This window comes from Marmota marmota, unplaced genomic scaffold (genome assembly GCF_001458135.2).
Source record: "Marmota marmota marmota unplaced genomic scaffold, marMar, whole genome shotgun sequence".
NCBI lineage: Eukaryota > Metazoa > Chordata > Mammalia > Rodentia > Sciuridae > Marmota > Marmota marmota.
Genome location: NW_026000103.1, coordinates 5,299,193 through 5,322,720, shown reverse-complemented (window position 1 = coordinate 5,322,720; position 23,528 = coordinate 5,299,193). Strand labels below are relative to the sequence as shown.

Sequence of the window (23,528 nt, the reverse complement as noted above, 5' to 3'; positions counted from 1 at the left end):
AAAAAAAAAAAAAAAAAAAAAAAAAAAATCCCCAAAAACAAACAAACAAACAAAAAGCCCCACTTGGAAATAAATCAAGACAGCAAGTAAGAATTATAGGTGTAATGGATTATTTGCAGCAAAAACAATGAGTTCATCAATAATTAATAAAAATATTTTAACACTTTTAAAGACCAATTCTATTGCAGACATGGATTTATGACTATTAGAGAAAACTCATAAGTCAAAATCATTCCTCATGAAAACAAAAAATATTTGATCTAGAAAAATGACTAATTATTAAATACACATATTTAAATTTTTAAATGCAAATACTTTGACTAGATTCATGTCCACGTATGGTACTTGATCTCACTGAGACCTCTAACCCTTTCACTCATTTTCTCTGTATAAATTACCCTACTTTCTAGCTATACTACCTTCCCTTGAGCCATCCCACACACAAAATCCTCAAGGGAGTACTATTCATGAGTTTCCTCAGTCTCTCTGCATCCTTGATTTGTAGCACCTGTCCCGCAAAATCCCATATAATCCAATTCTATTATATTATTGTATAATATATATATATAATACAATTCTACATTCTATGTTAGAATTCCCAAGCTCATATTGAGCCTGCTGGGGGCAAGAGGGGGAACAATACAAACATGCATTCACTTTAAGCAATCTCAGTTGGGATCTCAAAGCCATTCATTAATCCTTTAACCCCACCTTTTCTCTCAGAATAGCTAGCATAAATTTGTCATCCATTCTTCTTTTTACTATACCTAAATGTCTTGCTTTGAGAATTGGGTCTGGTTGATTGAGCCATTAAGAAGTAATTCCCTTGATTTCCACATCTCCCTAGAATTTTTATAGCCTCCTCCTCCATCCTTCCCTGTATTGAAGAGGCCTACCTCTTCCTTCTTTGGTCAGTTCCTTCAAATGTGCCCTCCCTCTCTCATATCAGTATATACTTACATTCCATATCTTCAATCTTTTCTAGTTGTGCAAAGAAAAATTGTTAAGGCATCTACAGCAAGTACTTTTTCCTTTTCAATACTTTACCTTATCTATGCAAATCCTTGCTGAGTTGCTGTAATACTTCTTCCTTTGCTTCACAGATTTCAAAACTACTTTGTAACTTTACCACTAAACATTTTCTCAGTCTGGGGGTGTGGTCAAGTACTTGCCTAGTGCTCGGGGTCTTCGGTTCTACTCCCAGTACCGCAAAAATAAACAAAAACATTTTTTTCTATAATTCACTATCTGATTCCTGTCCTTTTCATTCATCCTCATGGAACTAAAGTACCTTGAGGGAACCTAACTAGACCTTACTGGATCCTCTACCACTCTTGTCATTCTTGAAATCCTCCTCTCCCTTGTTTAGCTTCATATCCTCTCTTACATTTCTCCTGACAATTCATTCTCAAAAGAGTTTTGTAGAGCTACCTTCCCTCTCTTCCATTATATTTCCCTGGAATTCCAATTTCTGCAATATGTCCCAATAAACATTTTCCCTTGACCTCACATATCTCATATCTTCGTATCAGCAACTGCATCTTTTCTTTTCCCACTCTGGTGCCAGAACAAAATGTATCTTCATCATGATTTCCATAGGTGCTTCAATTTCTTCTCCCCACACACCTGATGCCAAACCAGCATTCTCTGTCTTCTTAGTATCTAGTCACCCACTCGAACACCTGGAAGTCATTCTAAATTCTGCCGACTCTTTACCATCCACTTTCAATCATCAATTTACCTACCTAAAGTGCTTTTAAATTGCACCTCTCACCTCCACTACTAAAAAGAACCTATAAGGTTCTTGATCATTCCAATCTCATGCCAACTCTTTAGAAACTCCTTCCATAACCTAGTCAGTTATCAAGTCACTGTTCTAACTCCCCACGTTACCATTCTTGCTCTACATGTTTATAAGCATGCACTGTAGATATCACAGGTTCCATTCCAAATCACCACAATGAAGTGAGTCACAAAGTTTACCTTTTCCCAGCATATATAAAAGTTATGATTACACTATACTATAGTCTATTAAATATGTAATAACATTATGTCTAAAAAAGTATGCACATATCTTTATTTAAAAATACTTTACTGGAGCTGGGGTTGTGGCTCAGCAGTACAGTGCTTGCCTAACACGTGTGATATAAAGTAAAATAAAATAAAATGTATTGTGTTCACCTACAACTAAAAAAATATTTAAAAAAAAAATATTTTACAGGACTGGAGAGGAGACGTAGCTCAGTTGGAGAGCACTTGCCCAGAATTCATGAGGTCCTAGGTCTGATGGCAAGCATCACGGGGGAAGACAAATTATTGCTTAAAAATGCTAACCACCATCTCAGTCTTTAGTGAGTTATACTCTTTTTGTGGGGGGAGGACCTCACCTTACCTTGAATGTAGATGACTACTGACTAACCAGCGTGGTGTTTGCTGAAGGATAGGGTGACTCTGGCAGTTTCTTAAAATAAGAGAACAATAAAGTTTTGCCCCATTGACTGACTCTTCCTTTCACAAAAGACTTCTTTGTAGCATGTGATAATGTTTGACAGCATTTTACCAACAGAACGTCTTTAAAAACTGGAGTCAGTCCTCAAATTCTGCTGCTGTATCAACTTACGTTTATATAAATTCTTCGTTGTCATATCAACAATGTTTTATAGCACCTTCACCTAGAGTAGATTCCGCCCGAAAAAAAACCCTTTCTTTGCTTATCTATAAGGGCTATAGAGCACATGTTGTGTTAGAACACTAAACACAACATTTTTCTCACCAGACATCTCCATCAGAGCTCTTCAGAGACCAGGTGCATTACCAATAAGCAGTATATTTTGAAAGAAATCTTTTTTTGTGAGGAGTAGGTCTCAACAGTGGGCTTAAAATACTCAGTATACCAACTGTATCATCACCCAGGCCTTTTTGTTACATTTCTAGAGCATAAGCAGAGTAGATTTAGTATAATTTTTAAGTACTCTAGGATTTTCAGAATGGTGAATGAGCACTGGCTTCAACTTCAAGTCACCAGCTGCACTGAACCCTAATAAGCAGCAGACTTTCCTTTGTGGCTTTGAAGCCAGGCATTAGCTTTTCTCTAGCTTTAAGTTCTAGACGGCATCTTCTTCCAATGTAATGCTGTAGCCTCTACATTGAAAAAAAATCTGTTGTTCATTTTAGCCACCTTCATATAATTATCTTAGTTATCTTCTGCAGTTTCTACATCAGCACCTGCTATTTCAACTTGTACTTTCACGTTACAGAGATGGCTTCTTTAACTTCATGAACAAATCTCTGCTAGCTTCAATCTTCTCTTCTGTAGCTTCTGCACCTCTCTCAGCCTTGAATTGAAGATATATAGGACCTTGCTCTAGATTAGGCTTTGGTTTACAGCAGTGTTGCAGCTGGCTTTGACCTTTTCAGACCACTAAAAATTTCTCCATATCAGGAATAAGTCTGTTTCACTTTCTTATTCTTACATTTACTTGAGTAACATTTTTTATTTCCTCTGAGAACTTTTCAGTTTACAACTTGATCTACTAGTCTAAAAGGCCAAGCTTTAACTCATCTCATTCAGCTTTCAACAGATCTTCTTCACTAAGCTTAATCCTTTTTTAGCTTCTGATTTAAAGTGAGAGGAGTGTGACTCTTGCTCTCACTTGAACATAAAGAGGTCATCATAGGGTTATTAACTGGTCTACTTTTGATATTTTGTCACAAGGAATAGGGAGGTCCATAGAAAGAACAGAATAGTCAGAGAACTTTATATATATATAAATGTTAGGTGTGTCCTATCTCATATGCACCAAAACAATTAGAACAGTAAATCAAAGATCATTAATCACAGATCACCATAACAGATACCATATTAAAGTCTGAAATACAGTGAGAAATTTTCAAAATGTGACGAGAGACACACAGAGCACATGTTCCTGGGAAAATGGCAAAGACTTGTACAACACAGAGTGGCTACAAACCTTTAATTTATTAAAAATAGTTTGCATTGCAAAGTGCAATGAAGCAAAGTACAGTAATACAAAGTATGCCTGTTTCTGTCTTTTTCTTTTTTTGGGTACCAGGGACTGACTTCAGGGGACTCAACCACTGAGCCACATCCTCAGCCCTATTTTGTACTTTATTTAGAGACAGGGTCTGTCTCACTGAGTTGCTCAGCCCCTCACTGTTGCTGAGGCTGGCTTTGAACTTGTGATGCTCCTGCCTGAGCCTCCTGAGCCGCTGGGATTACAGGCATGCAACACCACACCTGGTGTATGCCTGTTTTCTATCTTGATAAAAATGTGAATTCAACAAGAACAGAGACCTGTTTCCTTACTCACTGCTCAATTCTGTGCTTGGATCAGGAAAGCTGTACTAAAACTCTGAATGAATTTTTCAGTGAACTGGGCTTGCTGACCCAATTGAACTCCCATCATCACACTGCATTAATAAAAAGGAGGCATCTAAAATATACACAATTCAATGGCTTCCCCCCACTTAAGTTCCAGTTCTATAGGATAACACTGGGGATTATGTATCTGCTTCCATCCGTCTTTAAAGTATGGTAATGCTGAAATGCAACACTGTATTCAAACATGCTTAAAATGAACATTTTCTCTATGTGCTTATACTATTTGACAAAATGTCTCAATATCCTTTCTCTCCATCTTTCACCTGCCTGACAAAATTCTGCCTACCTTTTAAAATCTCGTTAGTTATCACATCCCCTCTCCCATGCATATATCAAAGGCTAAAAAGCCATTATAATTATTTGTTTTCATATTTTACTTCCTCATAAAATACTAAACTCTTGATTTTCTATCTTTGCTATATATGTCAGAAACATAAATAGGAGAGAAATAGGTGTGACCAAAACTTCATAAGAAGGAAATTCATAACAAATTAAAAGCCTACCCAGATACCTATCCCTACATAGTCACTCAAACTCTCATTTCACACAACATTGTGACACAGTAACAACATAATGATGTGTAACACTTACACAGCACATACAAGTATTTAGGGACCAAGATTTATCATAAACATTTTTCATGCATTAAATCATTTAATCCTTTTACCAACAATACTACAAGAAAATATTCATTTTACAGAGAAAACAAAAGTAGAGTCATAAAAACTGTTGCATTTTTTTCTTTTTCAATACACCTTAAGGATACCATAGTTATATCACCAAGAAAAAAAAATCAGTTTTGCTAACATAACCTACCCTTTAAAAAATTAAAGGTTCAGAGTAAAAGGTCAAGTTTTAAAGGCAGTTTCATTATTTCTACTCTTTCTCAATCCAAGTGAAATAAAAAATTTTAAAGATACTTATGATTAGTCAGTGAAATTACCTTTCTCTTTCTCCCCCTTCTGGCAGCTTTTGGAGTGGTTATATCAATTGCTTTAGTCACATCCTTAAAAACACAAAAGCAAATAAAACTGAATAAATCAGGACAAGGCTAAAAGAAACTTTCTTAAACTTAAGCCCCAAACACGTTTCAGCAAAAGAACTAAAGAAGTTTGTTTTACTTTTCTGACCTTTGATATTATAAACATTAAAAGTCCTGCTGGTACACCAGAAGTTTGTCTATTTAAATTATAAAGCCACTTTTTCTATAGAATTCTGGATATTAGGGCTATGAATTTTAAAGTGGCTTAAACTTTGGAGGTCATCTAACAATCATTTCATGAAGTCTAGAAGGGCTAAATGAGTATTCCCAATCACAGAAGTGTAAATCAACGTAAGTTTTAAAGAATTCAGCTTAATGTTTTTTCCGTACATCCCTCCATCCCACAATCCTCTGCTTTAGAAAAATATTCCTGGGGGTTGGGGCTGTAGCTCAGTGGTGGAGTATTTGCCTAGCATGTGTGAGGCACTGGATTCTATTCTCAGTACCACATAGAAATAAACAAAAATAAAGTCCTATCAACAACTAAAAAAATAAGTAAAAAAAGAAAAAATAAAAATTTTCCTAACAAACACTAATCTACTTTATAGTTTTGCACTTGTGTTTTGTACATGAAAACAGCTTCAAATAAAAACATCTGTGCATCTTAAAGACAACAAACACTCTTAGAAAAATACTTACTATAGGAAATAAGCCTTAAAATGTTCTCATTCATTACTTTAAAGATTGCTTCCTACTTTGCCAGGTCAACTTGTTTTACAATTTCTTTCTTTTTTTTTTTTTTTGAGAGAGAAATTTTTTTAATATTTATTTTTTAGTTTTACAATTTCTTTCTTGCTACAAAAATGGGGTTTAAGAGGGGCTGGGGTTGTGGCTCAGCAGTAGAGTGCTTGCCTAGCATGTGGGAGGCACTGGGTTTGATCCTTAGCACCACATAAAAATAAATAAATAAAAATAAAGGTATAAAAAAATGGGGTTTAAGAGTGTAAGAAAAATGAAAACATACCTCATTGCTGGCTTTTTCTTCATGATCAGTATCTTCCTTTGAAACACTAGTTTCTTTTTCTTCAATTTCAACATCAGATGATGTATTTGATTGTTTAGTTGATGCCTATGCAAAATAACACTATTAACTTCACAAAACAAATTTTAACCTAAAAATTTTTTCTGTTCACAAAAAAAAGTCAAGACTGTTTGCAATAAGGAAAAGTTACTGATTTGTGTTTCATAGGATACTTAATTTTAAAACTATTTCAAAGGCTACTATAGGTTGATCATTCCTAAAGAAAACCCCAAATCTACAACTTTTTGAATGATAGTTCTTTTTGTTTTAAAAAAAGGGGGGGCGGGGGGCATGCCAGGCATGGTGGTGCACGCATGTAATCTCAGTTTCTTGGGAGGCTGAGGCAGGAGGATCACGAATTCAAAACCAGCCTCAGCAACTTGGCGAGACCCTATCTCTAACTAAAATATAAAAAAAGGGTTAGGGATGTGCTCAGTGGTTAAGTGGCTCTGAATTCAATCCCCAGTAACAAAAATAAATATTTAAAAATTTAAAACTTTCTGATAACATACAAAATTACTTGTTGTTGATGTTGTTTTAGGTACTGAGGACTGAACCCAGGGATACTTAACCACTGAGCCACATCCCCAGTCCTTTTTATTTTTTTATTTTTAAACAGAGTGTCACAAATTTGTTGAGTCTTATTACGTTGCTAAAGCTGGCCTTGAACTTGCAATCCTCCTGTCTCAGCTTCCCAAATCAATAGGATTTGTGGGGTATGCACCTCTAACCCCAGCACAGTTATTAACAAAATGATGTAAAATTTTTCTGAAAACTATTCATAACATTATAGAAAATTTTAAAATTCAAAATGGTCAATTTTATTTTTTTATATATATATATCTGGACATCAGTTTTCCATAAGCCCTGTGCCACGAGGGATGTGTCTAGGCCTAGGAATCAGAATGCATCAAATCAGCAGCAATCCTTTCAGTAGACAAAATGTTATTTGATTTCATTCATATAACCTTCCCAAAAGTCTCAATGCAAAATAGAAAATTACAAATCTATCTGATGAAAATTACCTGCAGACTGAGTAGATAGAAACAAAGGATAGAATAAATTAGGTGGACAAATGGAGGATAAAAAAGACGAGAAAGGTGGAATCACAAGAGAGATTATCTAAGAGAAATTACAAAACATTTCATAAAGGGCTGGGTTGTGGCTCAGTGGTAGAGCACTTGCCTTGCATGTGTGAGGAACTGGGTTCGATCCTCAGCACCACATAAAAACAAATAAATCAAATAAGATATAAAAAATTTCCACAAGACAATCAATTTTGTCTGTTTGGACAAGTGTACTCCCATTACACAGTCAATGTAATTATGATGGGATGGATGATTATATAACCATTCAACAAACATTTAGTGAATTATCTATTCTTCCCACACAATTAACAGTGCTGATGCATATGACACGATTCCTTTATTCATAGACCTAGTAAAATAATCTGTGGCAGTTACAAACAACTATAGAAGCAATTATGATATGCTATGATGAGTACCACGACAAATAAGTACTAGGTGGTAATGAAGGCACAAAAGAACATCTAATGCAGCCTTGGAACATCAATGATTTAGATACCCCAAACAGAACACATGGCAAGTTCTCAAAGTTAAAAAAAAAAAAAAAGTTTATTCATGTTCCTCCCACTTTTTGGTACTTTAGGCCTTAATAAAAAGGAACTAGAATAAAGAATCACCTCAATGTTTTCACAAGATCTCCTGACAGCTCTCTAGTCCTGGTTTGTGCTGAGCACAGGGGTGCACACCTGTAATCCCAGCAATTTGGGAGGTTAAGGCAGGAGAATTGCAAGTTCAAGGTTACCCTCAGCAACTTAATGAGGTACTAAGCAATTTAGCTAGACCTGTCTTAAAATAAAAAATGAAAAGGGCTTAAAATAAAAAATGAAAATTTATGGGGCTGGGGATGTGGCTCAAGCAGTAGTGCGTTCGCCTGGCATGCGTGCGGCTTGGGTTCAATCCTCAGCACCACATACAAACAAAGATGTTGTGTCCGCCGAAAACTAAAAATAAATAAATATTAAAAATTCTCTCTCTCTCAAAAAAAAAATAAACAAATGAATAAATAAATAAAAATTTATGTCATAGATAAATTAGCTCTGGACAATAATATAGAAAAGGAGGCATAAGGCTGCTCTTCTAGACATCAATAATTTGCATTTTGCTCTAAGTCACACATTTAACCCACAGAGGTTAATATTCTGATATAATTCTGTGGATTTAAAAATTAAAGAAAATAAGAAAATTCAAGCACACACTAAATTTAAAATCCCAAATTTAAGAGTACAAATGGTGTAGTTAGTGTGCACCTAGTTAAATAACCTCAAAATATACACAAGAAAACCTGACAGAATTAAAATGAAAAATGAACAAATCAATCATGGTACGGCGATAAGAACACTCATTCTTTAGCAACTGATGAAATAGGCAAAAAAAAAAAGGCACAAATGGCATTAATTTCAACAACGTATTAAATAAACTCTCAATCAGGAGTTAACTGATGATGTCTCAGTTTCTGAGATCTCTTTAGCCATGCAACTAAAAATTGCAAAAATTCATTACACATTAAAAATCAAGATTCAGCCTCATAAATAAGAACAATTTAACCTAAAATCCACAAGGCTTTTAAATTAGTATTTATTTTCCCACAGGCAAGACTGTGGTTATTTCCCAAGATTGAATAAATACTAAATTTTATGTAATATGACTCACCTGTTGACTTGAAAATTTCACTTTTGGATTGTTATCTATTTCCCATAAACCTTCATTAAAACCTTTTCGTTTATTTGGTTTGCCATATTTCTCCTTATTTTCTGAGTAGGGAAATATATCCTTTGGTCCTAAAAAAGCACTGAAACAAAAGGGGAGAATATGAATGCATGGCAATCTCAATTAAATATTATTAAATAGCACTATCCTATGATGTACTTTAAATGTGTTAATTAAAACAAACAATGATCATTTTACATCCTAATGATTTCATTTTATTAATTTAGGACAATATCACCAAGGTATGAGAAGGCTCTGATGAAGTGTTATTACAATTTAAAGTTCTTTAGGTTCTTTTTGCTTACAGAACAATTAAATGGTCCCTGATATAATTATAAAGGCTTTTTTATTTTTTTGTAATGTAGAGGAATGAACCCAGGGGCCTCACTGATTCTAGGTAAATGCTCTACCACTGGGCTATACTCCCAGCCCCCAAGTACTTAAATTCAATAAAAACCTCCTAGATCCATAATCCTAAGAGGAAAAAAAAGAGAGACCACAGAAGTTGTGCAAAAATGCAAATGCACTTACCACCACTGAACTATACACTTAAAAATGGTTAGAACATAACACTAATTGATATTTCAAAATAACTAGAAGAGATTTCAAACTGTCTCATCAAAGAAATACTGAACATCTGAGGAGATAGGGGATGAATATGCTATGTACCAATTTAACTCACTACATATATATGCATATATTCACACATGTATATACAGACATTGAGATATTCACATATATCTCAAATATTTATAACTCCAACTTTCACACTTTATCCCATAAACATGTACAATTGTGTTAATAGAAAAATGGTTAAAACAGTAAATTCTGTTATTTTTTATAAGAGAAAAACACAAACCCACGCTGGGCATTGTGGCACATGCCTGGAATCCCAGCAACTTGGAAGGCTGAGGCAGGAGGATCAAAAGTTCAAAGGCTATCTCAGAAATTCAGTGAGGCCCTAAAGCAATTTAGCAAGACACCATCTCAAAATTATAAACAAACAGGGCTAAGGATGTGGCTCAGTGGTTAAGGACCTCTTGGTTCATTTCCAGTACAAAAAAAAAAATGAAAGAAAAACACAAGCACACACACAAAAAGACACAACACCATTCATCAAACCTTTAACTGCATTCCAAATATAATTTCATTTCAACAAAATTTGGTACAGCACCTAATTTGTGAACACTGAATTCTAATGAACTAATAATGCTCCTATAGGATATACAAGGTGTGATTCCTACAGTCACAACATTTTCATAATCCTGTCCATACATAACCAGTTTAAAAATACTTTACAAAATATACTGCTGGTTCACTAACACTGAATTCACAGCCAACAACTTATAGAAAATGTGCTTTCTCCATAAGGTAAATCATAACCTTAAGAACTTAAGAACACTAAAAAGAATTTTAGCACTATGTTTCAGGACTAGTTAAAACACACACACACACACACACACACACACACACAGCACAGAAATGCAAAAGCTTATGGTGCTATGTAGACTGTAAAAATAATACTTATTAAAATAAATAATTTGGGACTACAAATAAATTCTAATGAGTAGACAAATTCACAAATGCATAATCCATAGATAACAAGCACCAATTGGTTTTGTGTATTCAGATACCTTCTCCAAGACAGACCCCTTATGTGTCCCTTTCCTATATAAATTCTTTAGAAAGTGTCAATTCTAAGCCAGGCACAGTGATCCATGCCTATAATCCAACTACTTGGGGGGCTGAGCCAGGAGAACTAGTACCCAGATTAAAATCCCAGTACAAAAATATAAAAAAAAAAAAAAAAAGCCTGTCACTTCTATGAAGGTAGACATTATGTATGAGTTATTTTCACTACAATGGACACATACCTGTACTTGGGCTTTTTGTTTTTTCTGCAATGCTAGGAATTGAATCCAGGGCTTCATGCAAGCTCTCTACTACTGAACTACACCCACAGCCCTTTTTATTTTGAAATAGGATCTTGCTGAGTTGACCAAGCTGTCCTTTTATTTTTAACCTGTGATCCTCCTGCCTCAGCCTTCAAGTTGCTGGAATTATAGGCATGCACCCACTGCACCAAGTTTTATATATGTGCTTTCCAAAACAGGACAATGAAATTGACTCTAATTTCCTCTAAAATGTACTAAAACTTAAAATTATTGTAATTAGATATATATATCACAAATTTTCTATCTGCTGAAATCCTGTAAGAATAAAAGACCTAATGAATACTTACAGGAATACTTTGTAAGATTTTAAATTAAAATTTCCATTAAAAAGAGACTTAGAGGGCTGGGGCTGTGGCTCAGTGTGTAGAGCACCTGCCTAGCATGCATGAGGCACTGGGCTCAATCCTCTGCACCACATAGAAACAAACTAAATAAACAAAATAAAGGTAATTTAAAAAGATAAAGAAACTTAGAACTCTAAATATAATTAGGGCACATAAAAGCTTTACTGTGCAACACACCTACTACATAATCAATTTTAAATTCAAAGTAAGTTAGTTGAACTGCCACAAAAATTTATTTCCAGTTGAAACAAGCTAGTTCAACAAATTTTCCCTCTTGAAACTTCAAAAGACAATGGTAAAGGAAGTAATTTAAAGGTATAGACTCATAAGATCATATGAGATAAAAACTTTGGAAGCTGAAAGAGAAAAACTGGATCTTAGCCAACAATGTAGATAAAAAGGTCCAACAATATCCTCATTTATAGTTCCACATCAACATAAAAACTGCTGGCATGAGGAACTACAAGAAGTAAAGGGAATCTTGAAAAATACTTATTACAGGGCTGGGAATATAGCTCAGTTGGTAGAGTGCTTCCCTCGTATGCACAAGGCCCTAGGCTCAATCCTCAGCCACACACACACACACACACACACACACACACACACACACACACAAAAAGTTTAAAATTCTCAAACATGAGTGTTTTTAGGTAAGACTCTAAATCTAAAAGCCACTGAAAAAAGAAGCCTGATCTACCACAATGATATTCATGTGTATAAGGGTTTAAAATAAATATTTTTTACATGCATTATCCACCTTCATCTCAAAAGCAGCAGGTACTAGGTATTAAACCCAGGGCCTTGCACATACTAGGTAATTGTTCTACCACTCAGCTACATCCCAGCCCTTTTTAATTTTATTTCAAGACAGGTCTCACTAAGCTGCCCAGGCTGGCCTTGAACATGCAATCCTGCGTCAGCCTCTGGCCTCCCAAGTGGCAAGAACTAAAAACAGGCCATCTACTTTATATGACAGTGAGAGGTCAAAAAATAAGCACTCTAGATAATCAATGGGAAAAATTATAATTGTTCCATGATCTTTAAAAATTATCATGACACTAAATACTATTACTGACAGTTAGAAACATATAAAGAAATGAAATAGTAAGCCCAATATTATTTTGTACATTGTAACTGAAAATATTAGGAACACTGAGATTAAAGAGTGCCATTTTTTGTTGTTGTTTAAAAAAAAAAATCAAGAGTAATTTGAGCAGTGCTTCTTTTGATAACTTCTATGGAATAAGCATATTTTCTATACTCATACTCCTTTGTTAAGTTTAGATCATCTTCCAACATTTTACTCTTCAACACTGTGACTTATCTTTAATGTTTTTGTTGGTGCCACATCCTCTAGGACATCTTCATACTTTCTAACCACTTTCCTCATTTAGGTTGATAAACTTGTTTTCATTACTTCTCTCAAGTTCCTGGGATTGGACATTTAATGTCTCTCCAAATGTGCACATCAACATTCATAAGGTTAGCTACTTATTCTATAACTCTACCTATTCAATTCAAATTAACTTCCAGCATTATTATTGTTTCTTTACTGTACTTCATCTTTGCTGGCCAATTCTCTTGTTTCTTTATTTTGGTAAAAGTCACTTGGGTCTATTGTTGGAAACAATGGCCAACTACATACTTGCAGTCTGTATATGTTTTGAGAAACAAATACACAAGGACCAATCACCAAGAAACTAGGAAAGTGACACGGTACACATCTGTGATTTACATCTTAATTTGTGGGTTGAAAAGCTAGTAGCAAATTTTGTAGTTTATACCATGGTGTTTAGGGACAGGTATTACTTAACTAAGCCACAGTAAATAAAATTCATACGTACTACAACTATGCAAAGCTAAATAAAGATAACTTATATTCTTCGCTCTTTATGATTTACCTTTAAAGTTCTCTTTTATAGACACCAATATTTTGACTCCTGCTTTGTGACTGCATTATATTATTATTTTTATCTCTAAATTAAATAAAAGGGCAGGGGAAACAGCTCATTACAGAGCACCCCTAGATTCAATTCCCAGTACCACCACAAAAAAAAAAAAAACAGACTTATCTAGGCTGTTTATTAATGCAATTTGAAAGTCTACTAACTAAAAAAATTCTTCACTTGCTCCTCCTCCCAGATTCTGATATTACTGTTATACTTTCCATTATTTTGCCACTCATGATATTCAAATAAGTCATACATAAATTCACTTTTTTTATACCTTTATTTTATTTATTTTTATGTGGTGCTGAGGAATGAACCCAGCGCCTTACACGCGCGAGGCAAGCACTGCATGGCTGAGCCACAACTCTAGCCCCCATCAATTCACTTAAATAAAAAACTAGGGATTGAACCTAGGAAAACCTAACGAGTTACATATCACCAACCCTTTTAAGACAGTGTCTTACCAACTTACTGAGGCCAGTCTCAAATTAGTCCTTGCCTCAGCCTCTGTAGTACCTGGAATGACAAGCATGCACCACCACATCTGGCTAAATTCATATATTTTAATACATCAAAAATTAAATAATATAGTCCAAAGGAGAAAGTCTGTACAAGTTTAGAAGTTTTTGATGCTTAACATCTCTAGTAATCAGGAAAACAGAAATCAAAACCACAATGAGATAGCATCTCATACCCAATACAATGGATATAATAAAAAAGAAAATGTGGCTGGGGATGAAAATGTGGCTGGGGATGTCTCAGTGACAGAGCACTTGTCTAGCAAAGACATAGTCCTGGGAGACATCCCAAACACCACAATAAATGGTAAATGAAAAATAAATAAATAAATAAATAAATATAAAGACAATGTGGGGAAATTAGAATCCTCATACACAGCTGACTTGGAAACATTCTGGCAATTTCTCAAAAGACTAATTCTAAAGTCAGCATTTGACCCAGGAATTCTACTCTTCAAGAAATAAAAACATATGTTCATACAAAAACTAGTATACAAGGAAAAGAAATCTTGTATACTAAGTTCACAGCAACATTATTCATAATAGCCAAATGTAGAAAAACTCAAAAGTCTGTCAAATGATGAATAAGTACGATAACAACGGGCAGTATTATTCGGCAATAAAAAGAAATGGGGGCTGGGGTTGTAGCTCAGTGGTAGAGCACTTGCCNGGTAAAATTGTGAATGTTCTTGTCTCTTTCTTTTCTTTTTTTTTTTTTTAATATTTATTTATTTTTTTTTTAGTTATCGGCAGACACAACATCTTTGTTGGTATGTGGTGCTGAGGATCGAACCCGGGCCGCACGCATGCCAGACGAGTGCGCTACCGCTTGAGCCACATCCCCAGCCCGAGACTGTCTCAAAAAATAAAAAAAAAAAGGGGATGGAGATGAAACTCACTGGTAAAGTGTCCTTGGGCTCACCCCCTAGTACCACTAAATAATATAGATTTAAAAAAAAAATCTTTTTTTTCCAGAGAACAACATATCTTATCAAAAGAAACAAGCAATTCACAATTTTACCAATCACATATAACCAATGTTTTCAGTCCATTTATTTGAATATAAAATATGTGATTTCAATGATACATACTTTTAGATGAAGTGAATTATCTTTTCATATCAACAATGAACATTATTTCACTGAATGGCTAATCCAGAATTGGTCTATTGTTGGATGATTTTTTTATGTCAAAATTTTTATTATAGAATAATGCTGCTATAATAAACATATTAATCAATCTTAGCACACATCTTCATAATCAATTCTAAGAACAATTGGGTCAAAGAATATTCTCAAGACTGACCACCTGATAAGACTCAAAAACAAGGTGGATGAAGAAGAGAATCCTTTCTGGGCATATAATCCCACAGGATTGGTGAACAGGGCCTAAATTAGCTTTAAGAAAGCACTACTGGGGTTGGGGATGTGGCTCAAGTGGTAGCGCGCTCGCCTGGCCCGGGGTTCAATCCCCAGCACCACATACAAACAAAGATGTTGTGTCTGCCGATAACTGAAAAATAAATATTAAAAACTTCTCTCTCGGGCTGGGGATGTGGCTCAAGCGGTAGCGCGATTGCCTGGCATGCGTGCAGCCCGGGTTCGATCCTCAGCACCACATGTAAAACAAAGATGTTGTGTCCGCCGAGAACTAAAAAATAAATATTAAAATTTTAAAAAATAAAAACTTCTCTCTCTCTCTCTCTCTTAAAAAAAAAAAAAAGAAAGAAAGCACTACTGGTTTCCAAAGGATATACCAGGCATGGCTGTCAACTCCAATTCACTCTATAACATATTTCATTTTAAAAGACATTGAAAAAAAAAATGACATAAGCAAAATAAAAGGATGTAACTACATAAAATACCTAATATTGAAAAACTAAGAGCAAGTCCAAAACTAAGAGCAAGCCCAAAGAAGAAATCATAAGAACATTAATAGCTTTAGGAAATGTTTCTTAAAAACAGGAATAAAAGCACATGCCTATAATCCTAGTGACTTGGGAGACTGAGGCAGAAGGATCTCAAGTTGGAGGTCAGCCTCCACAACTTAGTGAGACCCTATATCAAATAAAAAGGGCTGGGGATTTAGCCTGGTAGAGTACTCCTAGGTTCAATATCCAATACCACACACACACACACACACACACAAAAAAAAAAAAAAAAAGAGAGAGAGAGAGAGAGAGAAAGAAAGAAAGAAAAAGGGGAAAAAAAGGAATAAAAATTATTTATTCCATTACAGAGAATTTTTAGGGTCTTTTTAAATTTTTAGCAAAGAAAATATACACATTAATTCAAGCGGCAAATTTCAGAGCTAAAAGAAAACTTAAGTATCCCCAAATCCTTATTCCAAAGATTAGGAAATTGAAGTCTGGCTTACACAGGCATGGTCACCTAGCTGTTGAACACAAGTGTCTCAACTCTGTACAGTGATCATTAAAAAGGTTTCAGAGTTTCCACTGTTTCCTGTAATATACTCTTTGAAGCATTTCCTAATAAAATATTGATGCCACACCCCTCAACATGTGAATTAAAACCTCAAATACCAATGTCAAACTTGTAAGAATTGAGGCTAATTTAAAAAAAAAAAACTAAAAAATTAGCAAATCATTTATTGAGTAGAACAATAATTCTGAAACAATCTAAATCCTACAAGTGTGGTTCTCACATGGCACACTCCTCAAGGCCCTAAGTGTGTATGTCCTGATTTTTATAAGAATTTAAATACACAGAAAAGCAGTTATGTCTTTGAACCGTAATCCTCATAAAAGCTGTTGTTGAACACCTAGAACCCTTCCTTTAAAGTAAACAAAATGGGAAGATCTGGGTTAAAGACTAAAATATCAAAACTTGTTTAACTTTGCCATATTACTAAAGTTTTTTTTTTTAACATATTGATTCTAATTTGCTGCTTCATTTCTCCACTATTCAACTATAAAACATACTGGATGTTTCATAAGGTTTTATATAATAGCATGCATTATTTTATAATGAAAAATTATTCATTAGACAATTGAATATGCATCTGCTGGTATAACAGAGATGAATAAAAGTTTATTTCATTACTTGGTGTGAGGCATGAGAGAATCTACACAAGCCCAACACCAGCACATACAGCTTTGGTGGTAATACAGAGTTGTATAAAACTAGTGTGGAATAAAAATCCTATTCCATGATTCATTCCTTTATTACATGTGCCTGTGACCTGACCAATACCTCCCTCTTGATCTTCACTTATAAAACTATAAATCAGGCAGGTTTTACAACAACCTATGGTATATATTTTTAATGTTCCTAAAGCTGAGCATACAACTTCTTTGTAATAAGGCAATTAAGAGCAGTAATACTGGAGATAAAAGCAGCAAAATGCCATTTTATTTAAATTTTCCAGACTTTCTGAGAAACAGAACTAGGTTAGGGTATTCCCTTAATTAGCAGAAGCAATCAGTCAGCAAAACTCAAATTCACCAGCATTTCAAACAATTTAATAACTGGAGTACAGTAGCAGCCTTGGAAAAATATGCAATGTTACCAATAATTTATAAATTCCTTCAAGTACCTTTTCCAAGATGACATGCTTGTCAAAGCTATACAATTTCTAATTAATAACTGATAGTGTTTACCATGTGCCAAACACTATTCTAGGCATTTTCATGTAATATCTTGTTTGTACCCCAAAATTATGAGGTAGGTTATTATTATTCCCATTTCACAAACTAGGAAGTAAAAAACCAAAGGTAAGTAACCTGCCTGAGGTCATACAACAGGTAAATAGCAGAGAGACTTCTAAACTAAGTTTAGAAGTTGTATTAAACATTTTGTATTAGTAAATGGAAGGCAAATTCATAATAACAAATGACTCTAAGAGCATCAAATTTTCAATCCTCAGATTCAACAGCTATTACGTAGAAGGCCCTTAAATAAGTGATTACAAAACAGACAAGGTCCCTGCTATTTCAGCTTTTCACTTGTGGGTGAAGAGAAAAAAAAAAAATCATTTTAAGTCTTCACTACATTGGAGAAAATAAACATAAAAAGGAGATACTGAGCTTAGATCTAAATGACTTTAAATATCCAACCACATAACATTTCCAGAAAAGGATAAACAAGTAAAAAGAACCTGAGGAAAGATGAGACATAATTTGTAAAACAGAAAAAAAGCAATGAAAAATGTGACAAGCTGGAGAGGTAAACATGAACTAATTCATATAGGGTCTCATAAACAGTATTTGTAAATAGTTTCTTAGGTTTGGTTTTCTTGTACTGGGCACTGAACCCAGGGCCCCCCACATGCTGGACAAGCCTGAGCTACATTTCCAGCCCTTTTCATTTTATTTTTGAGAAGTGGGTTTAGCTAAGTTGCCCAGACTGGACTTCAAGTTTCAATACTTCTGCCTCAGTCTCCTAAGTAGCTGTAATTACAGGCATGTGCTACCAAGTTTATGGAAACGTTTATGGTAATGTTAATAGGGAATCATTGAAGGTTTTTGGACAGGGAAAGGACACAACCTGATTGGCATATGAAGTCACTTTGATTATATATTTAGAGTTGAAAATGAGACCAAGATAGGATAAGGACAATAATTACAGGAATTGTGAGATGGACTTTAGTTGTTATCAGAGGAACCACAGAGCAGGCAGATCAAGATGCATTTTGAAGGAAAGATACAATAATAACAAGATTTGCTGACTGACTAGATGTGGGGAGGAAAGGCAAAGACTGTAATAAGGAATCAAGGATAACACCAAGACTTTGACTCCAGTATCAGAAAGAACTAGATTCATATCAGAACCATCTACTAAGATTCAGTTTTAAATGTTCAATCTGTGATACCTAGTAGACAATCACAGTTAGCAAACATAAGGGATCACTAATATTCAAAACTTAGCCAGGCATAGTGGTACACACCGATAAGGAATGATAGCTGCTTGGAAGGATGAGGCAGAAGGATCACCAAATATGAAGCCAGCACAGGCAACTTTGCAAGACCCTATCTCAAAATCTAAAAAGGCTGGGGGTGTTAGCTCAGTGGTAGATTACTTGCCTACTACATGTGAGACCCTGGGGTTCAATCCCCAGTACTGCAAAAAGAAAACAAACAAAAAAACTTTACTACTGGACAAATTTACTATAAATAACATCAAATGAGATGTAAAATTGGATGGCTTACAGGTTAGGGAAAGAATGCAGTCACAAAAGGATCCTTGTTCTAAATTCACAATAAAATCTTCATTTATATATTAGTTATAAGTTAGTAATCTTCCAAACAGTGCTATTTCTTTTGTTCTTCCTGTCCCATCTAACTCCTGGTTGTCAGAATAAACTTCCATTTACACAAAGTCCAAACTGAAAAAGGTTCAAATACATAACTACCCTCCCAAGACTATTAGAGATCTAGTTCCTAAAAACTAAAGTACAAAAAAAATGTTGTTACCACACCAACAGGTATATGGCAGCACTGTCTTTCCAAAGATAGATGATATATTTGTGAGAACACTAAGGACCAAAACACTATAAAAGCATTGTGTAAAATTTTAATTCTTTGAATATATTTCTTGAATTTTATTTTCTTCATACACAATCTTAGTTATCTGTTCAATAATGCACAATAAATTAGTTGATGTAGTATGTTTTGATTTAAAATAAATATTTGGCTGGGGATATAGCTTAGTGGTATAGCACTTACCTAGCATGTAGGAAGCACTGAGTTCCACCCCCAGCACTGCAAAAATATAAAGTAAAATCCTCATTTTTAAACACTGGGGAAAGAATGCCCATTCCTCTTCAGAATTTAAAATAATAACCTAGGGCTGGGGTATATTTGTGAAGTAAAGTGCCTGCCTAACAAGGGGTATAGGTGTGTTGCTCAATGGTAGAACATTTGGCCAGCATGTGCAAGGCCCTGAGTTCAATCCCCAGCACAAGAAAAAAGTAAGTAACATGTATAGGGCCCTGGGGTTCAATATGGGGTGGGGAAAGACCACTTAAGAATGGGCCAGGCAGTGGTGCACACCTATAGTCCCAGGAACTTGGGAGATTGAGACAGGAGGATTGCAAGTTCAAGGCCAGCCTCAGCAACTTACTAAGGCCCTAAGCAACTCAGCAAGACCCTATCTAAAAATTAAAAAGCAATGGGGATGTAGCTAAGGGATAAGTGCCCCTGAGTTTAAAAAAAAAAAAAATGTATTAAGTGTTTTATGAAAATTAAGAATACATATAACATCATAAAATCTTTTAAAATCAGAAAAACTACTACTGTGCACAGTGGCACATACCTGTAATCCCAGCAGACAGGAGGATCAAGAGTTCAAAGCCAGCCTCAGCAACGGTGAGGTACTTAGCAACTCAGTGAGACCCTGTCTCTAAATAAAACACAAAATAGGACTGGGGATGTGTCTCAGTGGTCGAGTGCCCTTGAATTCAATCCCTGGTATCAAATAAATAGATAAATAAACAAAATCAGAAAAACTGAAATAAGGAATTTTAAACTTACAAAACTGAAAAATTCTAAAGAATATCTGCTCAAATTAATGTTTCCAAACTTCATACACATCAAAAATCATCTGGAAGGCTTGTTAAAACAGACTTTCAGGCTCCTCACCTCACAAACTGATTCAGTATATCAGGGATGGGGCATTAAGAACTTTCCTTTTTTAACTAAAAATCCATGATTCTGGCATTGCTAGACCTAGCATGAAGCATACTTTACAAACCCCTACACTAATACAAAGTATACAATTTTTCAAAGATTCCTTTCCCCCCAGGCTTGAGAATACACATCTATCATACCAGCTATTCAGGAGGCTGAGGCAGGAGGATCACAAATTTGAGGGCAACCTGAGCAACTTAACAAGACCCTGTCTCAAAATTAAAAAGGTTAGGAATGTAGTTCAGTGGTAGAGTGTCTCCAGGTTCAATTCCAGTACCATGTACACATACACAAGAATCCTTTCCCTATTAATTTTGCTTAGGTTTCCATGGGGAGCATGCCTGTAAACCAGAGGCTTGGGAAGCTGAGGCAAGAGGATCTTGAGTTCAAAGCCAGCCTCACCAACTTAGAAAGGCCCCAAGCAACTTAGGAAGACCCTGTCTCAAAATGGGGATGGGGGAAGGACACGGGATGTGGCTCAGTGGCTGAGCACCTCTGGGTTCAATCCCTAGTACCCCCTCCCCCCAAAAAAGAGTTTAAAACTGTATTATATGTACATACACACATATTTTTTTTCTTCTTTTTTAATACAATATGTCTGAATGTAACTCAAATTAAATACAGTAAAGGCCAATCCAACTCTAGATCTAAAATTACATTTGAAACAAACTAATTATGTGATATTGTATAATACCATTAACATGAAATGTCTGTAAATGGCAAATCTATACAGATTGGAGACTGTAATAGGTAAGGACTGGGAAGAAGGGGATGAAGTGATCATTAATGGGTAAAAGAATAATTACACTAAAATCTATCAAAATATATTAAAATCAATTGAATTACACACTATAAACTCAGTGGTATATAAATCACATCTCAATAAAGCTGTTAAAGAAATTATGTGGAAGTATATACAACAGCTGAACAACATAACCAAATATTGCCATTGTAGTCACTCTTAGAAATACATAATTATAATCACAGTATCAACAGTTTTATTTTTCATCTCAGACAAACAATTCTATTCTACAAATAAAAATTATTTCAAGTCCCAAATCAGACAGATTATATAGTATTTGTAAAGCGATTAAATTATAGGCACCTGAGAATATAACCTTTGGGAATTATTGTGATGGGCCCCAGAACAATGCCATGTACCTACAATTAACAGTTCAACTTTCAGCTGCATTTTTCTTAAAAATTATTTTGCTTCACATTAGTAATTGGTTCTCTGCTCACATATCCACCAGAACAGCAGAGCAGTCATAGTGGCTTTAGTAACCACAGAAACACATACAGGTAACTGTCCAGATTTCTTCTTCTCATCTTCTCCACAACATAGTTTGTGTGGCTAATATCACAAAAAGCCTAAAACAGGGTATCAGGTAGTACTTGTACAAAAGACATTTTACTAAATAGGCCTACTAAAGACCTTGTTAAAACTTCCCTTACATTATTTTCATCTGTCACTCATCCATGTGATTGCTGAGAAAACACTTTGCTTTTTTAATTAAGAAAACATCTATTCCAATAAAAATTAAACCTATAGTGTCTACTTTAAAAATAAGAGGAGCGCTGGGATTGTGGCTCAGCGGTAGATCGCTTGTTCGATCCTCAGTAACACGTAAAAATAAAGGCACTGTGTTGTGTCCATTTACACCTAATAAATAAATAAATGAATATTTCTTTTAAAAAAATAAATAAAAATAAGAGAAAATTTCCAGAACCATCAAAAAAAAAAAGAGACTCAAAGACATTTTTCAAATCTCAATGATTTTAATTAAAGTTCTCTATTTTTTTATTATCTTCCCATTGAATCTCTACTTGCTCTTCATTTTACGTCACATGACCAACAACATTAAGTATTATTTGCCTCTATGCTAACAGGACTTACGTCTCATGAGTTCCAAAAAAGAAAATGGGTAGCTTATTTGTAGGTGGCTTTACAGCTCCATCAGGAACTTCATCTACCTAAAAGAAATATTTGAAAAATTAAAATTAAAATATTTTCAATAATACATACCTGAAAAAACTAAGAATAAGACATTCAAAACAGACAAAAAATGGACTCATTATCAAAAGCCCATAATCCTATATCTCCAGTTTTGAAACCCAAGAAGTTCTAAAACACAAGATTTTTCAAAACCTCATCTGGTAGCAAAACCTGGACTGACACTGAGGTTAATTCAGTCATTCAGCTAGTATTTCTGTTGTTTCTCTGCAGAAACAATGTGTTAGATTATTATGTGCTATCCCAGACCCTACCAGCAGGAAAACGTGGCATAGGTTTCAACTTCCTAAAATACCAAATTGTTGAATTATTAAACATATTTGGCCCTAAGCTTTTCATATAAAGTATCTGAACCTATTCCACAATCCTAAACAATATTTCTGTAGGAAAGCTACACAAAAAAACACAGTAATGTAAAGGAAAAAATTGGCCTGGGGTATAGCTCACTAGTACAGTGCTTGCTCAACATGCATAAGAACACAAGATTTCGGGCTGGAGTTGTGGCTCAGTGGTAGAGCACTTGCCTTAGCAAGTATGAGGCGCTGGGTTCGATCCTCAGCACGACATATAAATAAATAAATAAAAGGTCCATTGACAGCTAAAAAATATTTAAAAAAAAAGAACACAAGAATTCAATTCCCAGCACTGCAAAAAATATACAAATAAGGGCTGGGGTATAGTATAGTTCAGTTGGTAGAGTGTTTGCCTCACATACACAAGGCCCTGGGTTCAATCCCCAACACCACCCCAAAAAAAAAAAAAAGGTACATATATACCAAAAAAAAGAGACATTGCCAAGAGCAGTGGCCCACGCCTGTAATCCCAGCAGCTCAGGAGTCAGCAAC

At 34.9% G+C, this 23,528-nt stretch overlaps 1 protein-coding gene across 6 annotated transcripts in view; it reads right to left on the bottom strand.

Annotated features, from left to right (window-relative positions):
- Psip1 (PC4 and SFRS1 interacting protein 1) overlaps window positions 1-23,528 on the bottom strand; it is a 47,903-nt gene that overhangs the window by 20,327 nt on the left and 4,048 nt on the right. For all 6 annotated transcript variants that reach the window (XM_015502581.2, XM_015502580.2, XM_015502579.2 and 3 more), the window contains exons 3-6: window positions 22,567-22,643; window positions 9,201-9,339; window positions 6,409-6,513; window positions 5,346-5,408 (exon numbers count right to left, since the gene is read on the bottom strand). In XM_015502581.2, coding sequence (XP_015358067.1) covers window positions 5,346-5,408; window positions 6,409-6,513; window positions 9,201-9,339; window positions 22,567-22,643 — 384 coding nt within the window. The remainder of the gene's footprint in view (window positions 1-5,345; window positions 5,409-6,408; window positions 6,514-9,200; window positions 9,340-22,566; window positions 22,644-23,528) is intronic.